The sequence below is a fragment of the Corvus hawaiiensis genome, chromosome 26 (assembly GCF_020740725.1).
Source record: "Corvus hawaiiensis isolate bCorHaw1 chromosome 26, bCorHaw1.pri.cur, whole genome shotgun sequence".
NCBI classification, from domain to species: domain Eukaryota; kingdom Metazoa; phylum Chordata; class Aves; order Passeriformes; family Corvidae; genus Corvus; species Corvus hawaiiensis.
In genome coordinates this window covers 41,291,307-41,312,167 of record NC_063238.1, presented here as the reverse complement: position 1 = coordinate 41,312,167, position 20,861 = coordinate 41,291,307, and the positions used below count along the sequence as shown (strand labels likewise).

General features: G+C 42.3%; 1 protein-coding gene across 2 annotated transcripts in view; it reads left to right on the top strand.

Annotated features, from left to right (window-relative positions):
- The first annotated feature begins 329 nt into the window (after nucleotides 1–329).
- AGO2 (argonaute RISC catalytic component 2) overlaps nucleotides 330–20,861 on the top strand; it is a 57,129-nt gene continuing 36,597 nt past the window's right edge. For both annotated transcript variants that reach the window (XM_048286339.1, XM_048286338.1), the window contains exons 1-2: nucleotides 330–576; nucleotides 18,028–18,223. In XM_048286339.1, the coding sequence (XP_048142296.1) occupies nucleotides 546–576; nucleotides 18,028–18,223 (227 nt within the window). In that variant the 5' untranslated portion in view covers nucleotides 330–545. The remainder of the gene's footprint in view (nucleotides 577–18,027; nucleotides 18,224–20,861) is intronic.

Genomic DNA, 20,861 nt, shown 5'->3' with positions numbered 1-20,861 from the left:
CAGGGTGGTGGTGGAGTCACCATCCCTGGAGGTGTTTAAGGAAAGACCGGACATGGCACTCCGTGCTCTGGTCTGGTTGACATGATGATGTCCGGTCACAGGTTGGACTCGATGATCTCCGAGAACTTTTCCAACCTGCCTGATTCTGTGACTCCGTGGTCAGAGCTCAGACGAGGCTGCAGGCGGGGAGCGGGGCCCCTCAGCTCGGCAGTGCTGCTGATCCTTCTCCGGCTGCCGCTTCCCGCCCGCCCGGGCCGGAGGGCGGAGCGCCCCTTCCCCGTGACCCCGCGGCTCCTCCTCCTCCTGCTCCCCTCCCCGCTCCTCAGTGCCGCCGAGGAACCTGGATTCCCGGCCGCCCTCCTCCTCCTCCTCCTCCTCCCTCTTTATTTTCTTTTTTTTTTTTTTCCCTCCTCTCCCCTTTTCTTTTCCTCCCCCTCCCCTCCCCTCCCCTTCTCCCGACAGCATAGCCGGGGCTCGGGCTCGTTCCCTCCCCCGTGCCCTCCCCTGGAGCCGCCGCCGCTGCCTCCGCCGCCGCACACGGAGACATGTACCCGGGAGCCCCCTCCGCCGGACCCGGTGAGGTTTCGCCCGGGTTTGTTTCCCTCCTCCGCTCCCCCTGGGGCGGTCTTCCCGGTCCGTGTCCGTGGGGAGCCCCGGGAGCGCCTCGCCCCCCCCGGCTCAGGCCTGGCTGGAGCGGCGGCCGCGCTGGCCGGGGAAGGAAGGAGGGTCAGGGCGCCGCCGCCACCTCGGGCAGGGCCGCGTGTCCGGAGGCCCCTCTGAGGGGAGGGTCGCCTTCCCTGCCCCGCTCCCCCCTCCCTCTGCCGAGCCCTGAGGCCGGCGCAGCTCCCGCTGCGGACCGGGGTCTCCATTTCCTCCCTCCCGGCTCCATCCTGGGATTCCCGGCTGGCCGCGTGTTCGTCAGCGGCCGCGCTGCTGTAGTTGTGCCGCGGAGGTGCGGGTGGAGCGTCCGCCTGTCGGGAGGGCTGGGAGAGGTGAGGGGCAGCGTTAGATATCCTCAGACTGTCGTGTGAGTAAATCTGGGAGCAGAGGAAAGGTGAACGTGCAGAGCAAGATTACCGACTCTATTAGAGACGTTTAATATTACTTTGGGGAAATACAGGTTAATACTGTGCGAGTTTGTGCAGTTCATATGAGACAATGTTTTTTCCTTTTTAGTGTTGGGCTGTTTCTGTGGTGAGAATTCTTATGTAGAAACAACAGTGTTCGGGTGACTAGCACCTAGTTTTCTTCTGGAAAAGTTCCAAAATAAATGGAACTTTATTTTATGCTACTGTTCTGAAGGGTTTGGCATAAAATCTCTTTCCTTAGACGGATAATCTAGCAAGGAATAGTGTAGGGAAATACAGGACCTGTAACTGAGATGTCTTTTACTGCTTCTCTTACAGACGTTTCTGTAAAAGCATTAATGTCTTGGGATCTGCAGTTAGGTGCTGGCTTTTTTTTTTTTTTTTTTTCCTTTTTTCTTTTTCCTCTGATTTGGTTCTCTTGAAGGGGAATAATCAAGAAAGACAATCAGGATGATTATTTTCCTCTTGAAATACAGCTCCTCTGTTTTTACTTTCTCACCAGGCTCTTGCTGGCACAGCAGAGAGACAGGTCTCTACAGCTCTGTGTGTCCAGACTGATGTTCAAGATTCTGTTTTCATATGTAACATCTTTTGCACATTTCAGTGCCAGTAACTGTGTAGTGCTATAGATGTAATCCTTTGGTGGCTTCTGGTGTCGGGTTCTCTTGCTCAGGCACAGGTACCCTTGGAGTTTGCAGGGGCTCATGGTGGCTCATGTCAGGCTGTTGCTGTGTTCACCTCCTGGTCATAGATCCTGTTCGAAATTGTGCTTAAAGAGACAGATAATTAAAAATATTACCAGCATATGGGCTGAGAGTAGTTTCATGTGTGGGAGTCTCTTTATCTTTATTTACTCTCTGTCCAATCCTACCACTTTCACTTGGAATGATCTCCCAGTTGGTGGCTGCTGTTTGCCATCAGAGGCCCATGTTCAGTGTGAAAGAATGTTTTCCCCTTCCTGGAACAACAACCTTTTAACCTCGGGCTCCTGACACTGCTGTACTTTCACCAAGTTCGAGGTGGCTGTGTGTTGTCATTGGTGCGTGTCTCGGGCTTCTACTGTTCTGCTGCCTCCAGCCAAGCTCATCTTGTGTCTTGTTTACTTCCGAGTTTATCAGTGTGGCTCAGCCCTTTCCCCCTGCGCGGCGCTGGGCAGTGGCCGTCTCTGTGCCGGCGTAGGAGCTGCGAGTTGTTCTCCACATGGTGATTGAGGCTCTGCTTCCTTCCTGTGAAATCATCCACGGAGAGCCTCAGCAGCACGGTGGCTTCTGGCAGCCCAGGCAGCTTCCTGCTCCATTCCACACACAAGGCAGGGCATCTTGGAGATTTTTATTATAGCGTGGCCGTTCCGTGAAGCAGCCTGGAAGCAGGACTGGACTGCTGAGTCCCCTTCCACATGTTAATCTGAAAACTACAAAACCACTGTATGTGAAATCCTGCTCGGAGGAGAGAGCAGAAACGTGGTTTACAAGCTGTTCACAGCCAGAGCTGCTGTGAACATACGAGAGCTGCAGCCTCTCCAGGTCTGTCAGCACATCCTTGACACCAAGGAAAGGCTCCATTCATCTCTGCTGTATCCGGATCCTGCCGCCGCTGCCCTCTCCGCACGCTGCTGATTCGCCCGAGCTGCTTTTGCTCTCCCAGCTCCTGTTGCTGAGCTGGGCTCTGCAGCCAAGCCCGTTCTGAGGGTGCCCCTGGTGCTGGCCTCCTGCCAGAGGAATCGCTCGATTTGCCACAGGGCTTGCTATTTTAGTCTTAAATCTTTTTCTGGAAACAGTATCAAGCAAGTTAGGAGGCCATATCTGATAGATTTCAAAAAGTTGCTGCTGAACGTGGAAAGTTTGTTCAAACATTATGTTATGTCAGGAGTGAGATGGGTTTTTTAAACGTGAAGGGGTTTTCATGAAATCACTGTTTCCTTAATTAGGAAAATAATGATCCCTTTTGCTTTCTCCCAAATACTGTCTGAATTCTTGACTTGGTGTCAAATTTGCTGTGACACTGTGTCCATACCCTTTTTATTTAGCTTCAAGAAATTGTGAAAAGTAAAAAATCTGAAAATCTGAGAGGGAATTTTTTGAAGAAAAATTTTGCTGCTGCTACTTTTTGGTGTACCTTTTCTTAGAAGGACAAAAAAATGTCAAAGTGGCATAATAAAAATACTGTCATTCAGTTAAAAGACTTGAGTAAAAGCTGCATAAACTTCTGAAACTTGCACTTCTAGGTCTTAATGTATTTATAAATTCTAAACTTTGCACACCACAGATTTCTCTTTTATTCTTTGAAAGATTATGTGGGTTTTCCTGATGCTGAAGGTCTTAATTTATTGTTGAAGCAGCAGTTGTCTGAAAAAGAATGTGAAGTTGATTATGGCTTTGCATGTGAAATACCACCTTTTTTTTCTTGGTACAAGAAGCAACTTTATCAAATCAGCGGAACTGAAGTTATTTTCTTGTCATTTAGTTTTAAGTTACCCTTTTAGAATGTTGAAACTTTTAAGTCTCTTTTGGTTTTTCAGTGCATGTACTTGTTTTTACCTTCCATATATTTTCTTGAAGATTTTGGATGTTGGATGTTGTTTCTCTTTGGGAGTCTTCAGTCTCAAAATGTGGTGCAGGGAACTGTAGATGCTGAAAGGGCTGGCAGAGGGATTTTCCTATTTTTTACAGCTGCCTGTGGAAAGTCTCCTTTCTCACGATAACTAGCTGGGAAAACGGTTTGAGGTTTTGTAAACTATATTGCAGGTGCAAGCTGTTTGTGTCGTTGTTTTTCACACTGGGAAAAATATTTTGGAAATGGGTGTTATGCTGTTCAGTCAGTTGCTCTGGGAGGCGGATGGTCAAGCACCCCATGGCATTATGCTACTCTTGTGAACAAAGCTATATGAGCTGATTTATATAATTAAATATAGCCACTTCTGGCCTTTGAACCCGATCCTGGACTGTGTCGTTCCTGGTACAACAGCGACAGGGAAGGGTGTGCTCATGCCTTGACTGGGGTAGTAGAAATGGCAGCGTCTTCATCTGGTGGAATTTAACTCCACCAGTGTCCTCTTAGCTTGTGTTTCAGTGGCAGCAAGAGCTCCCCTGTACCTCCTGCTAAAGGTCTGCCCTTCTCTTCTTAAAAAGGCTTTTTCTGTTCTTTTGGGGGTGTATGTGAACCTGGTTCTGAACTCTGCTGCTGGTATCACAGAGTCATCCAGTTTCTTTGGCTTAATTTGAGACAGTACATTAATGCTGAAACTCCTTGTAAGCTGCCACACATAGAAGAGGGAATGAGAACTTCATATACAGCCTCAGATCTCTTCCTTTTTGCATGAGAGATTTGCTAAAATTAAAATTGCATTTGACGAAGTTACAGCCTACAAAACACAGCATGACTTTTTCAAATGTGTTATTGTCATGATCAATATATTTTCCTAAGGAAAGAAAAATTCTGTACCATTATGTTGCCTCTGTTGTCTTCAGGTGGCTTAAAGATGAGGTGGTTTGATGGAAAGATAATTGGTGGCATCAGATGTGTCACCAGACTTTCTCCTTTCCCTGGTGAGCTGAACTATCCTATTTGCTCTTGAAAAGTGAAACGTCTTTTTTTGCAGTGATTCTCTTGCTGACTGTGCAATTATATGGGATTTTGTGTACTTACTCTTACTTCATCTTGAAGTTTTTCACTTTTGTGGAATTGTTGCGTGCTCGTATGTACTTAGTAGTGCATTGTAATGTGCAGAAGCAGTGCAGAGGAACACCCAAACCTTCCTGACTTCCAGGAAAGTTCTTTCTTCACAATTTGTACCCCTTCCTTCACTGCTATCACCACCAGTCTGCCTCTCTTTCACAGAAGGGTGGGAAAGGCATATAAATGCTTTAACTCAGTAAGAGGAGTTCTTCTACCCCTTAGAGCTGTATAGGAAGGCGAAATTTTTCCATTTCAGAAACCAGCCCTCCTGGCCTTCCAGAAATCACAGGGATCGAGCCGATGAACACAGTAAACTTCTGCTAAATTGGCTTTGCAAATACAGATAGTTTTAACTAATTAGGGACTTTGCATGCCTTATGAAAGTCCTGTTCACGTTGGCTAAGCCTGTACTGACAACACCTTCACAGAACTTGTAAGGTCTGTCAAAATTTTGTTGTGTTTTGCTTCCCTTAGTTCATGTTTAAGCAAAATACTTGGTCCTATTTTTAGTGATGAAATTTCTAATACTCAGCCTACCAGAAATTGTTGCTAAATCTGAAAATGAAGAAAAGCCTCCACTATCTTATTTTTGGTAAGTTATGAACTGGAGGAAAAAAAAAAAGCTGGTGGAAAATGTTACGTAGTTTTAACTGTAGTGGCTGTGGGTAGGGATCTGTTCCATGCATTGTCCAATTAACTTGTTTTAGTATCTTGCATCCTTTCTGATGTGCTCACAAAGCAGCCCACTAGAATGTTAAAATACCTCTTATCCTATTGACTAGGGAAGCACAACATTTTGAATTCAGTGCAAGGGGATTTTTGGTTTGTTTGGTTTTTTTTCCCCTACATACATTGCAATACCCAAATTTGAACTTAAAATTTTCATTATATGTTTTATACTGCAAAAATTGGGAAAAGCCAGACCTGAACAATATCAACCCCAGGTAGACTGCATTTGTGTAGTGTTTTACACCAGATCTGTAATTTGTGAGTCCCTTTGGTAGCCTTTTCTAAGAAGTTGTGCTTTGAAGAGACTTTCTAGTATTGTCCAGGAAGTGGAGTTTTTTTAACTCCTCGAGACTGAGGTGATGCCTGTATTTTTATGTACTCAGGCCTGTTTTAAGTGGTGTCTTTTAGTCTGTTAACTGAGCACCACAGATTAGTGCAATTCATTTTAACCTTTCAGTTTCAATTGTTTTGCTTTTACTTTTCTCTTTTCAGAGTAAACTTGATTCTTTCAAATAAAAAGTTTTAGTGTGAGCATTATTTCATCTGTTTCTGTACTCTCTCTTTGCATTTCGTATTAAGCAAAATTACTTCTCCTAAATACCCTGCTTTATAGCTGTGCTGCAGCTGTGAAGCCACGTGGTACCTGCTGCCCAGGCTTTCTAGGAAGGAAAGTTTGTTGTTTTTTTTTTTTTTTTTTTTACTGTGTGACTTCACAAAAGTGGACACAGCCATGGTGGAAGCAAACCATTAATTGAGATGGGAAAGTACTGTGGATCCTGGCATAATCAAATCAGTCCAAAGCTTGCTTTTTCTTTTGAATTGGGTTCTCATTGAGCTGTCCACAGTGCTACCAAATTTTGTTACTATTTGGGTTGTGAAACAGATATATTTTTTTAATCACAGGTGTGGCAAGAGTAATTTGTTCTCTCCTATTGTAATTTGTTTGTCCTGTCCTGTTCTGTTCTTTGTAGTGCTGCTCAGTTGTGTTCTGTCTTGTTGTATGTGAGTTTATTGCCACCTGCAGTGAAGTTGCTGGGGACCAGGTCTGAACATTAATAAGTCTGCAGTCATGCAAGTCTCTATCTTTGGGAGAAGCATTAAAATATTTAACTTGATGCAGAATAACTCCAGACATCTGTAGTTTGGGCTCTGCGCTTTTTCCCAAAAGCTCTTCTAGCACAACCTGATTTAATTCCCTTGTACAAGCTACTTTATAATGAGAAGGTGGAGAATATTCTTAGCATTAACTCTTGCACCCATGTCAAGAGTTAAATCCCATAGCACATCATTCCATAAAATATGTTAAGTCTGAAGACTGTGTGTTTAAGCAGTACTTGAATTTTATGCCTCGTTGTGTCACTTCCAACCTGGGTTGGGTGTGACAAGAGGGGATGCAGAGCAAAACTGAAGTTTTCATTTTTTTTAGAAATAAGCTAATCTCAGCATGTTGTCTCGGGAAGCTTGAAAAAACACTTCTGAAACTTAGGTGTATCAAGTGATATTTGTGATTTTATATATAGTCCAGGAAAAAAGTAACTCTTCGGTGGCCGCTGAGGAGCTGCAGTGGCAGTGTTGGACACCGTGGGTGGCTCTGTTTGAGCTGCTCATGTCAGAGGTCAGAGCATTGCAACTTTTTGTCTCCGTGATGCTTTTTTATGTTCCTAGTTTAGTCATGAAATTTACAAAAGCACTTATTAATGTGAGAAAATAATGAAATTTAAATTTTAATTTAGTAGTAGGAAGTGTGTGTGGATGTGCTAATTTAGATTTTTTTAAAATAAGCCAATTTTAGAAGAATTCCCAAGAGGGGAGGTTTCACTGGCTTAGCTAGATCAATCAAAAAATTGTTTGAAGTTAAACCTGCCATGTAGATGAATAGAGTTTTAAAACATAATTATTACTGGGGCCTTCTTATATACCTTCTAAAACTTGTTTAGCAAGTGTTTGCTATTAAAGGACAGGAGTCTGTTCATACAGAGGGTGAATTCCTGTCTAAATGTTGCTGTGTTCTTCACTTTGATAATGAACTTATTTCATTGTCCTTTCATACGGCTTGTGGTTTGCACTGAATGCTCCCTTTCTACTTTTTTTTTTTTGGTTTTTTAAAATCAATTTCCTCTGTTGGTTGTACAGTCTTGCCCCATCATATTCCTCCATCATCTCTGAAATCCTCACAGAGGACAAGGCTTTGGGAGAGCAGGGGGTTTCTTATTTGTGGTTTTTAACCACCAGTGAAACCTAAGGTTTCTCAAATTATACTAGTCAACTTCAGCTCTGCTGACTTACATACTTCTGTTGAAAAATCTACTGAGAGACATAGGTTTAAAAAGAAAACCCAAAAACCACCAGCCCTGCAAACCACAAGCAAAACAAAAATAAAATAGAGAAGAAATCCAGGTTCATGTAGAAATGACAATGCAGAAGAATTAATTTCTCAGTGAACCAATGTGTTTCATTTTGGGAAGACCTTCAGTGTTTAATGAGGGAGTGCTTAGGAATAACTTATAGGGATTCAGAATATTTGCATAAGGGTGTGTTGTTTAAAAAGTCAGAGCTTCTTTCAGAAGGAGGAAACTTCCCACCAGGGCAAGGAAATGAAGCTTTGTTGTCTGGGTCTCGTTATGTGGTAAGAATACAGTAGTGGTGGGTTTTTTCCTAATTATTTGACTTGCAAATTCCCTTTAATGTCAAATTTCAGGGAGACCTCTCTGTAGCAAACTTGTATGTAACTTTTTTTACCTTTCATAGCTGAGTTTTAGTTTGTATCGAGTAATATGAGAACATCAGTTGCTTACGAGAAGCAGGTGGAGGAAAAAACCCTAAGATGTAATAGGAAAAAAAATTCTGCTAGGGGAGTTCTGCTGCCAGCCTACGCTCTGTAATGTCTCAGTTATTCCACTATTAGGAACCTGCACTTTGCTCTCTTTGCAGTGATGCTGAAAACCACAGCCCTATCTCTGGAAACCACAGGAGATACTACTGGATGTTGAAGATGCTGCTACAGCTGCTTTCACTATCTAAAATGATAAAATAAAGCATAACCTCAGGTCTTAACTGGGAATTTTTCTATTCCGAAACTAAACCACGAGAGTGTTCCTGTGTTTGTAGATTAATCTAGTGTGGGTATGAGAAAAGATTTTTTTTTTTTTTTTCAAAGAAGACATGACTTCTTCTGAGTTACAGCTCTACAGTTGAATTTTTATATTAAAACGTTTTTAGGAATGAAGACAACTTAATTTTTAGTTTTAGATTTTACACAAAAACAGTGCCAGCCGAAGTCTGTATGGGTATGAGATCTGATTGCAAAGGTAGAACACAAAACAGACCCATCCTAGCTTCTTGCTTTAATTAGCTGAGGACAAATCACTTCTGTGTTTCATTAAGTTGTGCACAATGCGAATCCCACAGGGAACTGGGATCTGGGGCCTCTGTGGCACCAGTTCCCAGCTGGTGAGGCACAGCACTTGGAAAACCATGCCAGTGGCCATGGAATAGAGCCTGAGCCATTAGAGCTCGTTAAGTTTAGTGGGGCTGGTGTGCATGTGGACACTATTGGCTCTGAAAGTGCAGGAGGCTGCAGGAGAGGCATGGGGTGTGATGGCCGGGGAGGGGAAAAGTACTGGGGGAGCAGCACTGCTGAGAACTCTGACTCTGGTTCAGGTGATTTAATCTATCCAGCATCTGCTAGGAGGCTGTAATGCAGAGACCAGTCCTTTCTATTTCTAAGGAAGAAAAATAAAAATCTCTGAGAGCCTGAGATGTGGAGGTAATGGAGTGTCATGGTGAGCTGCACAGTTCTCACGGTGTTATGTGATGGCAGTTGGTGTGTGCAGAAGGTGTTGAAGTACCTAATGATGGGGCTGGGGCCGTGTAGCCCTCGCTGAGCTCAGCTCTGCACCTGGCAGCAGCTGGATTGACTGTGGCTCCTGGGGGCTGAATGAAAGTGCTTGTCTGTCTCACATTCACACCAAGTAGTGATGGAAACTTCAGTCTTGTGTGTTAAATTTTTTGGGAGGGTCAGTACTGATGCATAAAGAAGTCATGCTTTATCAGCCTTGTAGTGACTCAAAACAAAACAAAAATAAGTAACCACAGTGAAGGGTGGGTTAAGCTGTTTCCTACACACCTCTGCAGTTCCAAGTGTCAGATAGCACAAAAGGAGGGGGAGCCACATTTCTTTCCTAACCTAAATGTAAGCAAGGGGGTAAGGGAAGCATGATGTGGGATAGTGAATTTGGAATTTCTGGTCTTACTTTCTTTAGGGGAGAAGCAGCCTGAAGGGAGCAATAGGTGCTAGTAGGTGGATTGGGTTTTTTTGTTCCCTTTTAAAAGATGTGTTTATTCACTTTGGGTCTTTCAAAATGGCAAAGAACAGAGATTGTATTGAATGGAGGCATTGCTCTTTATGAATGCAGAAAATACCATTATATTCTGTATTTCAAATTGTTAGGAAAGACATTTGGAATTAGATCAACATCATTTTCTGAAGCATGGAAAAGGGAATGAATCATGATGGTCAAGTGTGATAAATAGCGCTAAGAATGTTCTCCATTTCCCTCTTCATTGAGTAGAGGTTTGTCTGAAGATGGAGTTTTTTTGTACTTTGAATTCACATTTAACTTCAGACTAGGCTGCTGACTTGTGGGTAAGCTGTAAGCATCCCTCCATTGTTTGGATGAGGCTTGCTATTTGGATGACTTAGTTCAAACTGCAGCTTGTAATTAAAAGCATTTCTCTGTGGCCCTTAAGAAGGATTGTGGTAGGACTTGGTAAAACTCCACGTGCAGGGATGGGTTTAGGCACCTGGTTTGTGAGCAGTGAGGATGGAAGTTCTGCACTTGGGTGCTCTGGTGGTGCTCTGCCACTGCTCACCCCACTTGTAGGTGTGGAGAAGCAGCTTATTATTCAAAAATCTGGAGGCTGACTTTGAAGGTCAAGGCTGCAAGAAGAATGTGGGAGGAAAGCAAAGTACTAACACTTGGTGTCTTTTGCTAGTTGACATTGTCCAGAAGCAGCTTGTGGGCTGGAAAGAACCATTCTTAGTTTCTTTCCTGCTGCTTTCTGCTGGAGCCTTGATCTCTTCCTCTTCAGTTCTTTTGTTCTTACATATTCTTCTTTGAAATGTGTTCCTGACTTAAAAGCAAGCTGGATTGATGTCCTGCTTCTCCCTTTGATCTGTGACTGCAGCTCACCGTTGGTGTGTGGGAGCGATTCTGGTCTCAGTGGATCACATCCCTTGCACCGTAAGAGATTGTGTCTGTGTTTTACAGAGGTCAGAAAGGAATCAGGGTAACCAAGGGAGCTGTAGATCTGTAACTGCTTTTTTATTCCAGACGAAATCATCATAGAATGGGTTGGGTTGGACCTCTAAAGATAATCCTGTCCAACCTGCCTGCTGTGGGCAGGGACATCTTTCAGTAGGTAAAAAGGTTGGCTTCAGAGTTAATCTTGCTTGAATTCTTTCACAGGAAGTGAAAATTAATCAATAAAATTATGTCTGAAGTAGTCTACTGACCATAATGAGATTACAGTTACGAAGGCAGTGCTGTTTCTCTAATGCTTTTACTCTTTGTTAAGGTATTTCATTTCATACTACAGCACTAAGAAATTGGAAGCAATCTGGCAGAGTAGCATCAAACATCTCAGTAGTCATGCAAGGAATTTAAAATATGAACAATTATGAGGACAACTCCTTCATTTTTGGTCATCAGTATTAAGCCAACCCTTTTTCTTGTGGCCCACCTTGGCATATGCGATGTGCTGTGGTTAGAAAGTGTGGTAGCTGCTCACTGAGAGAACCTTTAGAGAGGGGTTTCGTCAAAAATGATAACTGAAAATCTCATTACATCGTCTCCTCTGCTGTCCTTGTGATTTGTTGAATTCTTGGAGATTAACAGACAAGTCTGTAAAATTTTTTTATTGTGCATTATCTAATCAAGAATGTTATAGCTTGACTGTAGAGCTGCTGGTTTCCATGCTCTAAAACATCCTTAATGAGCAGCAGACAGACTTACAGGTTCCATATAGATTCCTCTGCCCCCAAAATATCAAGGGACTATGAGCTGCAGCTTTGGGTTTCCCTTATCTCATAGAAAACACTGCCAGCCTCTCTCCTATCGTTCCCTAACGGATCTTAACAGAAAGCCAGAAGTTAAACTTCTTTGTAAAACCCAGACTGTCAGAAAACTTGAAGACAGCCCCAAGTTTTTCTTTAGTTGAGTCCTAAAAAGAAAAGGCTGAACTCAGTGTATTTTGTTTTCTTGCTCTGACTATATATGTGTAACTAAAATACATAAACACTCTGCGCAGATCCTGTCAAGGATCTGTGCTGGGTGTTTTCCATGTTCTTTCTGAATGCCCTCTATTACTGGTAGTTGAATAACTATTTGTGGAAGTCCTGTTTCCCCTGGTATGGGCTGTCCCCTCTCCAAGTCTCCCTTTCTCCCAGTTCAAAGAGCACTTCCAGAAGTGGATATGATCCTTTTGCAGGCCCTGTGACAGGGCACCGAGGCAGCAGGGGGAAGGAGCACATAGCACACACCAGGAGAGGTGAAGGGAATCAGGTGTGTTCAGCCTTAGGAGAAGGAGGGTAAAGGATGATCTTCCAGCTTCTCCCACTGGCTAAGGGGAACCTTTGGAGCAGATGGAGCCAGACTTGTGTCAGGTGCACCAAGAACAGAGCAGAAGCTAGAGCACAGGAAACTTCACTTGAGTAGAAGACAAGTTTATTTTACCATGGGGGTGGAACAAGTTGTAAGATGTGTTGTGGAAACTCTGTCCTTTAAGATACTCAAAACTTGACAGGTCAGCCGGGTACCTTCCCACCTATGTTGCTCTGTGTTCATGATCTTCTGCTCCTCTGCAGCAGCTGCTGGAGGCTGTTCCTTTACCAGTCTTGGTTCTTCTTTGGTCATGATGAACACATTTGTCATTTTATTTATTTCCTGCAGTTCTGGAGGCAAAATAGCTGCTCAGTAGTTGAGGACAAGTTATTAAATCCCTTTTTTTGCCCAAGGAGCGATGTATCCTCTCTGGATCTGTGTGATGGCCTCCGTGACTGACCTCAAGGCAGCAATGAACGTGCACAGTGTTTGTACCTGAAATCACCTGTAGTGATGATCTGAGAGAGCAGCCCCATTATCTGATATTGGAAACCTTAACCCAAAGTGATGCTTTCAAATAAGGCTTCCTTCACCTTAGTTTCATTTAGAGACTGTATTTTTAGAAAAATGGTTTTAGAGAGTCTTCCCCTTGGCAAACTTAGATTTCATGAGCCCAATGCTAAAACCTACGGAGAGTTGTGAAAACATCACCTGATTATTAAATATGCGTTAGGACTTGCCACACAAGGAAACTTATTGATATAATTGCGCTGGTATAATTATGCTCAGATGATTTCCTGTGTCGACAAGCCCTTCCATGCAACTCGTTTGGCCCCTTCTTATTTAGTAACTCATTAGGCCTCTGACTGCACATTAAAATTGCATAATTCTGTGCTAAAAAATCTCCAATGTGCAAGTTTAATGCTGACTGGCAGCACTTCCAGCATGCTGAGCAGGCCAGCAGTTAAGCTTTAAAAAATGGCGAAGGACAAAAGAAATGAAGGCTCCAAATCTGGGAAATGGTTATGGAGCACATGGTCCTGAAAAACCATCATTACATAATTGTGTGAATTTTGGAGTAGAAGCTCATCGAAGTGTGTGGCTCATTCACACCTTTTATAGACTAGGAGTGTCTTGGCCTGCTCATTCCCTGAGTCACTCTTATCTCTGATTTTGATCCTCAGTAATGTGCAGGAGTAAGAGCAGCCAGCCTTGTGTTTTTGCAATAGTTTTCAATTTGCAAAAATTATTTTTACTAACACAGTATTTCTGTGATTGTCCAGGTTTCCTCTACCTTCACCTTTCTTCCCCTATCATTTGACAGAGTAATTTTGCTTGATTGTTAATTTTATTTAATAAAACTGCCACAAGACTGTTATTTTTGTGATACTTTTCCAGCTTTTTTTTTTTTTTTTTTTTTTTGGTAGAAATTGCTGCTTTTAAGATTGATAGCTATGAACATTTAGTTTATGTAAATGGGATGAATTATAATAGGAAGTCTGGATTCTTTCCTGGTAAAAGTAAGCCTAAAGACAGCATACGGGCACCTCATTATTCCACACCCAGCTCACCTTAATTCACACCTTGAAAATGGGGCTCTTGATGGTCTCAATCATCATATCAAGGCTGAAATGTTCTCATTATTCATTTTATCATCTGGCAAATGAGTAAGGAGCTTCCAATACTTATCACATGGATGCTCCAGTTTAGTAGTCTTTCATCTTTTTTCTAATCCCTTCTTTCCTTGACAGCACTTTAAAAGTAAAATCTAGGAATGCATGTAAATTTTCCAGTGCTTTGAAATACTGTCTCCAGAAGCAGCATCTGTGTTCATGAAGGTGTCTCTGCATGAATTTTGGCTGGGTTCCTTGGGCAAGGCATCACTTCCAGCTGAGATGTCCAGTGATATCCTCTGTAACACACCTCACCAGGCTGCAACAGCTTCCTAGTAGGAACCTTGGCACTAAGGAAAATATTCCTGTATTGATACAGCTTCTGTCACATTTAAAAGTGAGTGATGGGAATTCTACAGGGAGTGTTTGAACAGGGAGATGGGGCAGCTGAATCACTTTGAATGCAGCAATTGTGCCTCATGATCAAGGCTGAAAGCTTCTATCATGTTTTGATAGAAGGTCAAGCCTTATTTCTCTGTTCTGTCAGCACCAAATTCAGTATTTTGTGATTCTACCCTTCACAGCTGCTTGCTGTAGTAAGTTCTACATAAGATAATTTGATTTTGCATTCTTAATTTGAGGCAGTAGTCCAAAAAGTGAATTCAGCTCAGTGGTTGCAATATTTAGTTCTTTTCCCCTGAAGTTTGGTTCCCACCCCTCAGCGCTGTAGTTGACACATACGTGTCTGTTTTAGGTGGCAGAAATGTAGGTTGAGCGCTTATCGGGTCACTGCTGCTGTTTAATAAACACTACTTATCTCCTTGAAGCAACACCCTGCCCTAAATAAGTTTTGCCTTGGGAGTTGAGCCAGAAATAGCTTTCCCCCCCTTTTTTTTCCTTTAATTGGATCATAAAACCCAAATAATTGAAAAAACTGTTTAAAATTAAAATAGAGGGTGGCAGTGGTCCTGCTTTCTGGACAGCTTGGTGCTTTTTTATCTCTGTGAGTCATGCAGGTTATAAAACTGCGTTCACATCTTTACCCAGGAGTCTGTGCTTCTTTCAGCATTTCTTATTCTCAAAAATGTGGCTGAACCTTCACTTTTATTCACTGTCACTGAAACTCCAGTGGAGGAATGTAGTGGTGTTGTTGAGCAATATGTGTTCATGTTGATCCCTGAACACTTACAGATATGGCTTTGTTACACCCCTGTAAAGCAGTAAACAATCCCATTTTAAAACAGGAGGAGGATGTATTGCTTAATTACAAAATTACTTAATTTGGCAGCATAAATAGCTTGGGGATGTGTGTCCCCTTCCCTCATGCTTGTCTTTGTACTTCCAATTTTTAAGTTGAAATTTTTTGTAGTTTTGAAAATCAGTCATTACCAAATCTGGCACTGAAAAGGAAGGGCAGTGGAATTAGGATGTGGCAGTAATACAGAAATTTAGAAGGCATAAAAATCATCAGGAAAGAGAAGGGAAATCAATATATTGATAACACTTGGCCAGGTAATAGTGGTAAGGCAATGTGTGGAATGCAGAGTGTGGATAAGAAGAAATGGAAATGTTAAAATACAGGAGCCTGGGCAGAAAATTAAAATGTTTTCTAATGGCAATCATGGAAATACACAAAAATCACAGAATAAAGTTAATGACTAGGACATAATTTTCATGGGAACATTGCTTTACGGAAAGATGGAAATAAAAATGTGTGCAGTGGTGATCTGTGAAGGATTCGGCAACAGAGTGACTGAAAACATATGTGGGAGACAAATTATTTTAAAATTTTTTTGAGGGGGAAAAGTGATGGCAAACAGGCTTCTGGAGGAGTAGAGGTGGCTGCTTTGTGCACATCCTCCTGATAAGATTTGGAGGTGGATTGCAGCAACCTTTGGTGTATTGCAAGTACAAATATTTGTGGGAGTATTTTTTCTCTTACTTCCCAGCTATAGTGATAATGCCATAAATAACTTTGTTAGGTGTCCTATCTACAGCAGAGGATTCTTTCCACGTAATGGCACAGACAGTGTGAATTTGTCACACCAGACAGGGGGATATGGTGACTGCAGGGCCACCTGATCGAGTTAATCACCATCAGAAAAATGTGAAGTAAGCAGAGGGCCTGGAAGTGTTTGGAAGAGATGAAAATTGATGTCTTAGAAGTCAATATGTGTAGGAATTTAGAAAAAAAAAAACCTAAAGGTTGAGCAGAATCAGTGAGCTGGGTGTTCTGTCTTCCTTCAGGGTTGGAGGTGGATAAGGTCAGATGCAGAGGCAGATGGGCTGCTTGTGGCAAGACTGGGTTACAGTTAAGAGCTAAGGTGATACTTGGCTCCATTTTTCAGGGTAGCTGTTGACACTGCAAAAGCAATGTGGATGAATAATACTCAAATGAAAATTGCTGTATTGCCATTGAAGGCAAAACTGAAGTACTGAAACATGAAGTTTTATGTCATGGAAATGCAGATCTTCAGCAAGAAGTGACTTTAATGTGTTGATTGAGTTAGTGTTGGAGAACCAGAGTCTTTAATGGCAATGTTTCTAAAAGGGAGGGAAAAAAGGAAATTGGATTTCAGTAGCTTGAATTAAAAGGGTGAATGCCTCAGAATATGTTTGGGAGACAAGATCAGAAACAAGATTTTCAAAAAATAATAACAAAACCGTCTATAGTTTTCCCACTGTCAAATCGGATTAAGTATTTGGTGCATGGGGAAATAGGTGCTGACAGTTAGTAGGGTGGTAAAAATAAGGAGATACTCATGAGTGGAAAACTGGGCAGTGTTGAGGGGTAAAGTGGGGAATTGATGCTACTAATGTCAGGAATGGCCTTACTATTTCATTAGCAAACATTGCATAAATTTTAGGAATAAGTACATGAAAATTCATCAAGAGGTATAGGAGGCATTGTCAGGAAAAGGAGAATCTGAGCATCATTGAGAAAGAAGCAGGGTAATAGATATGGATTAGAAAAGTAGGTATATTAAAGACAATGTAGCTGGGAGTTAATAGGGAACTGGGGGATGATCATCAGCAACTGAAATGGGTGCACATGCACTGAGTGGTCGCTGGATGACCTTTACAAGGCAGTGGTACAGCAGGCAAAAGCAGTTTAGGGCTCCTTAATCTGCCTTTTCCAGTTGAGAGGTGGAAGCAGCAGTGTGATTATCACTTAGTCTTCTCCAGGAAAGGTGAGCTCAAAATGCACTGGCTTGAAAAATGACTGGAAGGATGAGAATGATGAAGCCTGATTTATGAGCAGGGACTAACAGAAGGACTGTAGCCTAGAATTTAGTATTAAATGGGAATTTGGTTTGAATCTGAAAGTACAGTGAGGAGTACTCAAGATGAAGGCCAGCGAATATAACCTACCAATGAATAAATTAAAATGGAAGGATGTTTTCTGAGCATTAGAGCATCACAGTTCTGGAACAGCTTTCCAGTAGAGAAATCCAGAGTGGAAAAGTGGTGACAGATGTGTTAATGAAGGCATGTGAGTTGTTTTTGGTGCTAGCAGAGAACTGAATTTGATAATCCAGGAAACCACACCTGGATTCTTACATAAGTAATGAGAAACCTCCTGGGTTATTTCACATGTGAAGAGTTTGCTGCAAGTTCTTATTGCTCCAGAGCACAGAACATCTGAGCACTGAGGCTGCAGGAGTTTTGAATACTCATGTTGGTACCTTATGCACTTCTCTGTGGATTTTTAGTGAACTTTCCTGGATTGAAACAACAGCAAGCAGCCATTGTGCTTCTGCTTCATGTTGTCTGAGCAACAGCTGATGTTTGAGCTCAAGAATTGAGCACAGCAGCAGTAGAGTATTTGCTCTGTTTTCTGTGTGAAGGAAGCAGTAGGATATAGTTTAGTTCTAATACAGGCTTTTGCAGAGAGCTGCAGCACAGAGGAACGTGGTGGAAACTCCATTTTATAGGTGTTTGCTCGAATAAATGTGGCTAGGTCTGTTTTGAAATGAAGATTCTTCCCTGCAAGGAAAATCTTGTTTCTTGCTTCCCTGCTTGGCCTGTGAAATTCCTACCCAGCTGACTTGTGGTATAGGAAAATGCAACTGATTCTAAGATTGTTTTCAGTAATTGAGTCTAGGAAATACAACAAATGGTGAACCAGCATGAGAAAGAAAGAGGAAAAAAGGGATTCATGGTCTCCTGAAAGTGGGGTTTGGGGTTTTTTTTTTATTTTTTAGGTTGTTTAGACTCATGGTTTAAATGTGCTGAGCTTCACTGCCCATAGCCTGTAAATTTGTTGAAATGTCAATTTGAGACAGCTGATGGTTAACTTGTGCTTTCTCTCTTTTACAGTGCTCACACCTCCTCCCCCATTGCCACCACCAATACAGGGATATGCCTTTAAACCTCCTCCTCGACCAGATTTTGGCACTTCTGGGAGAACAATCAAACTGCAGGCCAACTTCTTTGAAATGGACATTCCTAAAATAGATATCTACCATTATGAGTTGGATATAAAGCCAGAAAAATGTCCTAGAAGAGTTAACAGGTAATGCTATGCTTTGCCTTTCCTCAATTTATTTGCAGTCTTGTTTTTCTTTGAAAAAGCTGGAGCCACGTGCCCTCACTGATGTCTGGGAAGATGTCTGGCTTTAGTCAGTGATTGTACTGATCACTTCTAAGTTTGCATATCCATCAACAAGATATGCATATCCTTTTTTTTTTTTTTCCCCTCCAAATCTTTACTTGGATTGAATTTGTCAGAATCTTAAGGAGCTGCTGATCGAAGCCACTGGTGACAGATGGATAAACTGTATTAGCTCTTTTGAAGCTGGGTCAGTATAAGCCAGCTTGATGAACATGATTTAGTATTGCCTGGTTAACTATTGGAGTGTAATTGGCTGAAGTCTTTCAGCAGGAAGCTGGTGTTACCAGCTTGTTTTCCCACCTTTCCCTACTCACAAGGGGAGGCAAAACCCATTTATTTGTGGGAGAGGATTGTGGAGTTACTAAAGCATGTAAGAAATTATCCTTCTTCAGTAGATTCTCTGTAAGGGAAAACTATGCTCCTGAAACAGATAGCAAGGTGAAAACACAGATCAGTTGGCCAGCGAAACAAGCAGCCAGGGCTTGAATTTGGCATCTGTAGCTTCTTAGTCAGTGTGCAACTTCATTGACTTGAAAAAGAGCGGCATTGCCAGAAGTGAAACTTGAGAATGAGACTTGGCACCAACTGGAAACCACAAGTGTCATCATCATAACTGCATCTTGACTGTAGAGGATTGGAATGGTCTGTTTATATCTTCAAGAGCAAAGCCTTTCCTTGTTGAAAAAGGTCACATGGGTGGAATATGCAGTCATGAGAATGAACAAAGTGTAGAGTCAAAAAACGCAACCCGAAAGCCACGGTTTTCCTAATGTGAATTACTAAACCCGAGGGCATTCTTCACTGTTGCACTGAGGAGTTGGTAATGAGTGTTTTCACAAAGCAGCATCGCTGTGCTTTTCTGCCCTGTTTTTTTTTTTCCTATGGTGATCTATTATAAGTTTAATTTTTCAGCTAGTTGAAAAGTGAGGTTAATTTTAAAAGCAAACACCATTGCTAAGTGTATGAAGCTGAACTCTTTTCTTGCCCAGTTTTCTTGCTGATTTCACTGAGATGCCCTTTCTGCATTGGAGCACTGCAAAACACTTGGAGCAGTCACTTTTTTCATAGTGGGAGCCGTGAGAGCTTTGCTTTCCTTAACTGATACTCTTGCCACCACTCCAGCCCTGCCAGCTGCTGCTGGCTGATCCCGATGGCCTCTGCTGCTCCTCTGGGAGCCAAGTGCTGCACAGCTTGTGTGTATTCTGTGTGATCACCTCCCTTACAGTCTAGAGTATGGGTGCTTGCCATAAAAAAACTAAAGCAGTTTTTCTCACTGGAAAGGCAGATTCTGTTCAGTAGCAAGGTCTTTCTCCAATGCCAGCTAATGACCTGCTCTGCTTTGTCAGGTTAGTCACTCCTCTTTTGTGCTAACAGGAGCAGGTACACAGATCTATGCAGATTAAACACCTTTTGCAGTAAGCAGAGATGCCATAGATGCATTCAGCAGTGGTGTGTTGGATGTTTCTCAGTGCAGTGTGGTGAGAATACAAGTTGGATTCACTTACTGAAGTGTGTTATATTTATTTCTTTTGAGTGCTTACTGCTCTGTGCTGTAGATGTATCTGCACTCACCTGCACCTGGGTTTTTGTGAGCTGTGACCTCTTGGTCCTGTGTCTATACCTGTACTTCTGTGTGTGCTTATATATAAATACATATATATAGGATTATGCAGGATGCACATCTCCAATTCTGGATTATGTTTTTTTTACAGCTGGCTTACATGTTTCTAGTATTTTGGTGATATAATTCACATGTATACAGTAAGTGGTTTTTATCATTACTTCATATGTTGTAACCTCTAGAAAGGAGAGAGGGAGATGTTATTTTTTGCTCTACTCCCTCATCTGTACCAGCTTTGTTCTTCAGTTTTATTCCAGCTTGTACTGTGACCTTGCAGACCCCACTGCAGGGTGTATCCACTGTACATGCGAGTTCCACACTGAGGCATGAGCTGAAGCAGGACTGGAAAACACACAGCTGGGACAAAGTGCTCCTGAATTAGTACAGTCTGGCTACAATTTTGTACATGTGGCAGAAAGGCCAGATACGTTTGCGTAGTTGAGCAGGCAGAGTGGGCAATGTGAGTTTGATTCTGCACTATGGGTGCTCTCAGTTTAATTTTTGAGGACTTGTGCAAGGTGAACTCTGCCTGCAGTCGCCAGCCCAGGGTTCTTGGTGAGCTTGCATGAGCTTGGTAGAACAGTAGTCCCAAAGGGCTGAAGTTAGTGAAGTGGTAAATAACTCTTCTTTTAACTTCACACGTAGAAAATAGCTTATTTTTTATTAAAATATCTCCACCCACAGCTGAGAAGCACCGTTGCTAAATGTGGATGTGGTTTGAAGCTTGAAAACATTAATTAAGTGGAAGTGTTCATTTTTTATATAAAGCAGTTTACAATCAGAAGAACTTGCTCAGGAAGAGAGTGGGGTTTCCATTCTCAATCTTAAACTCAAGGTTGAAAAGTACCTACTTCCTCCCACCCTCCCAGTTATGTACTTGTTCAGTAAGATACTCAAACCTGAGGCAGATATTACTGG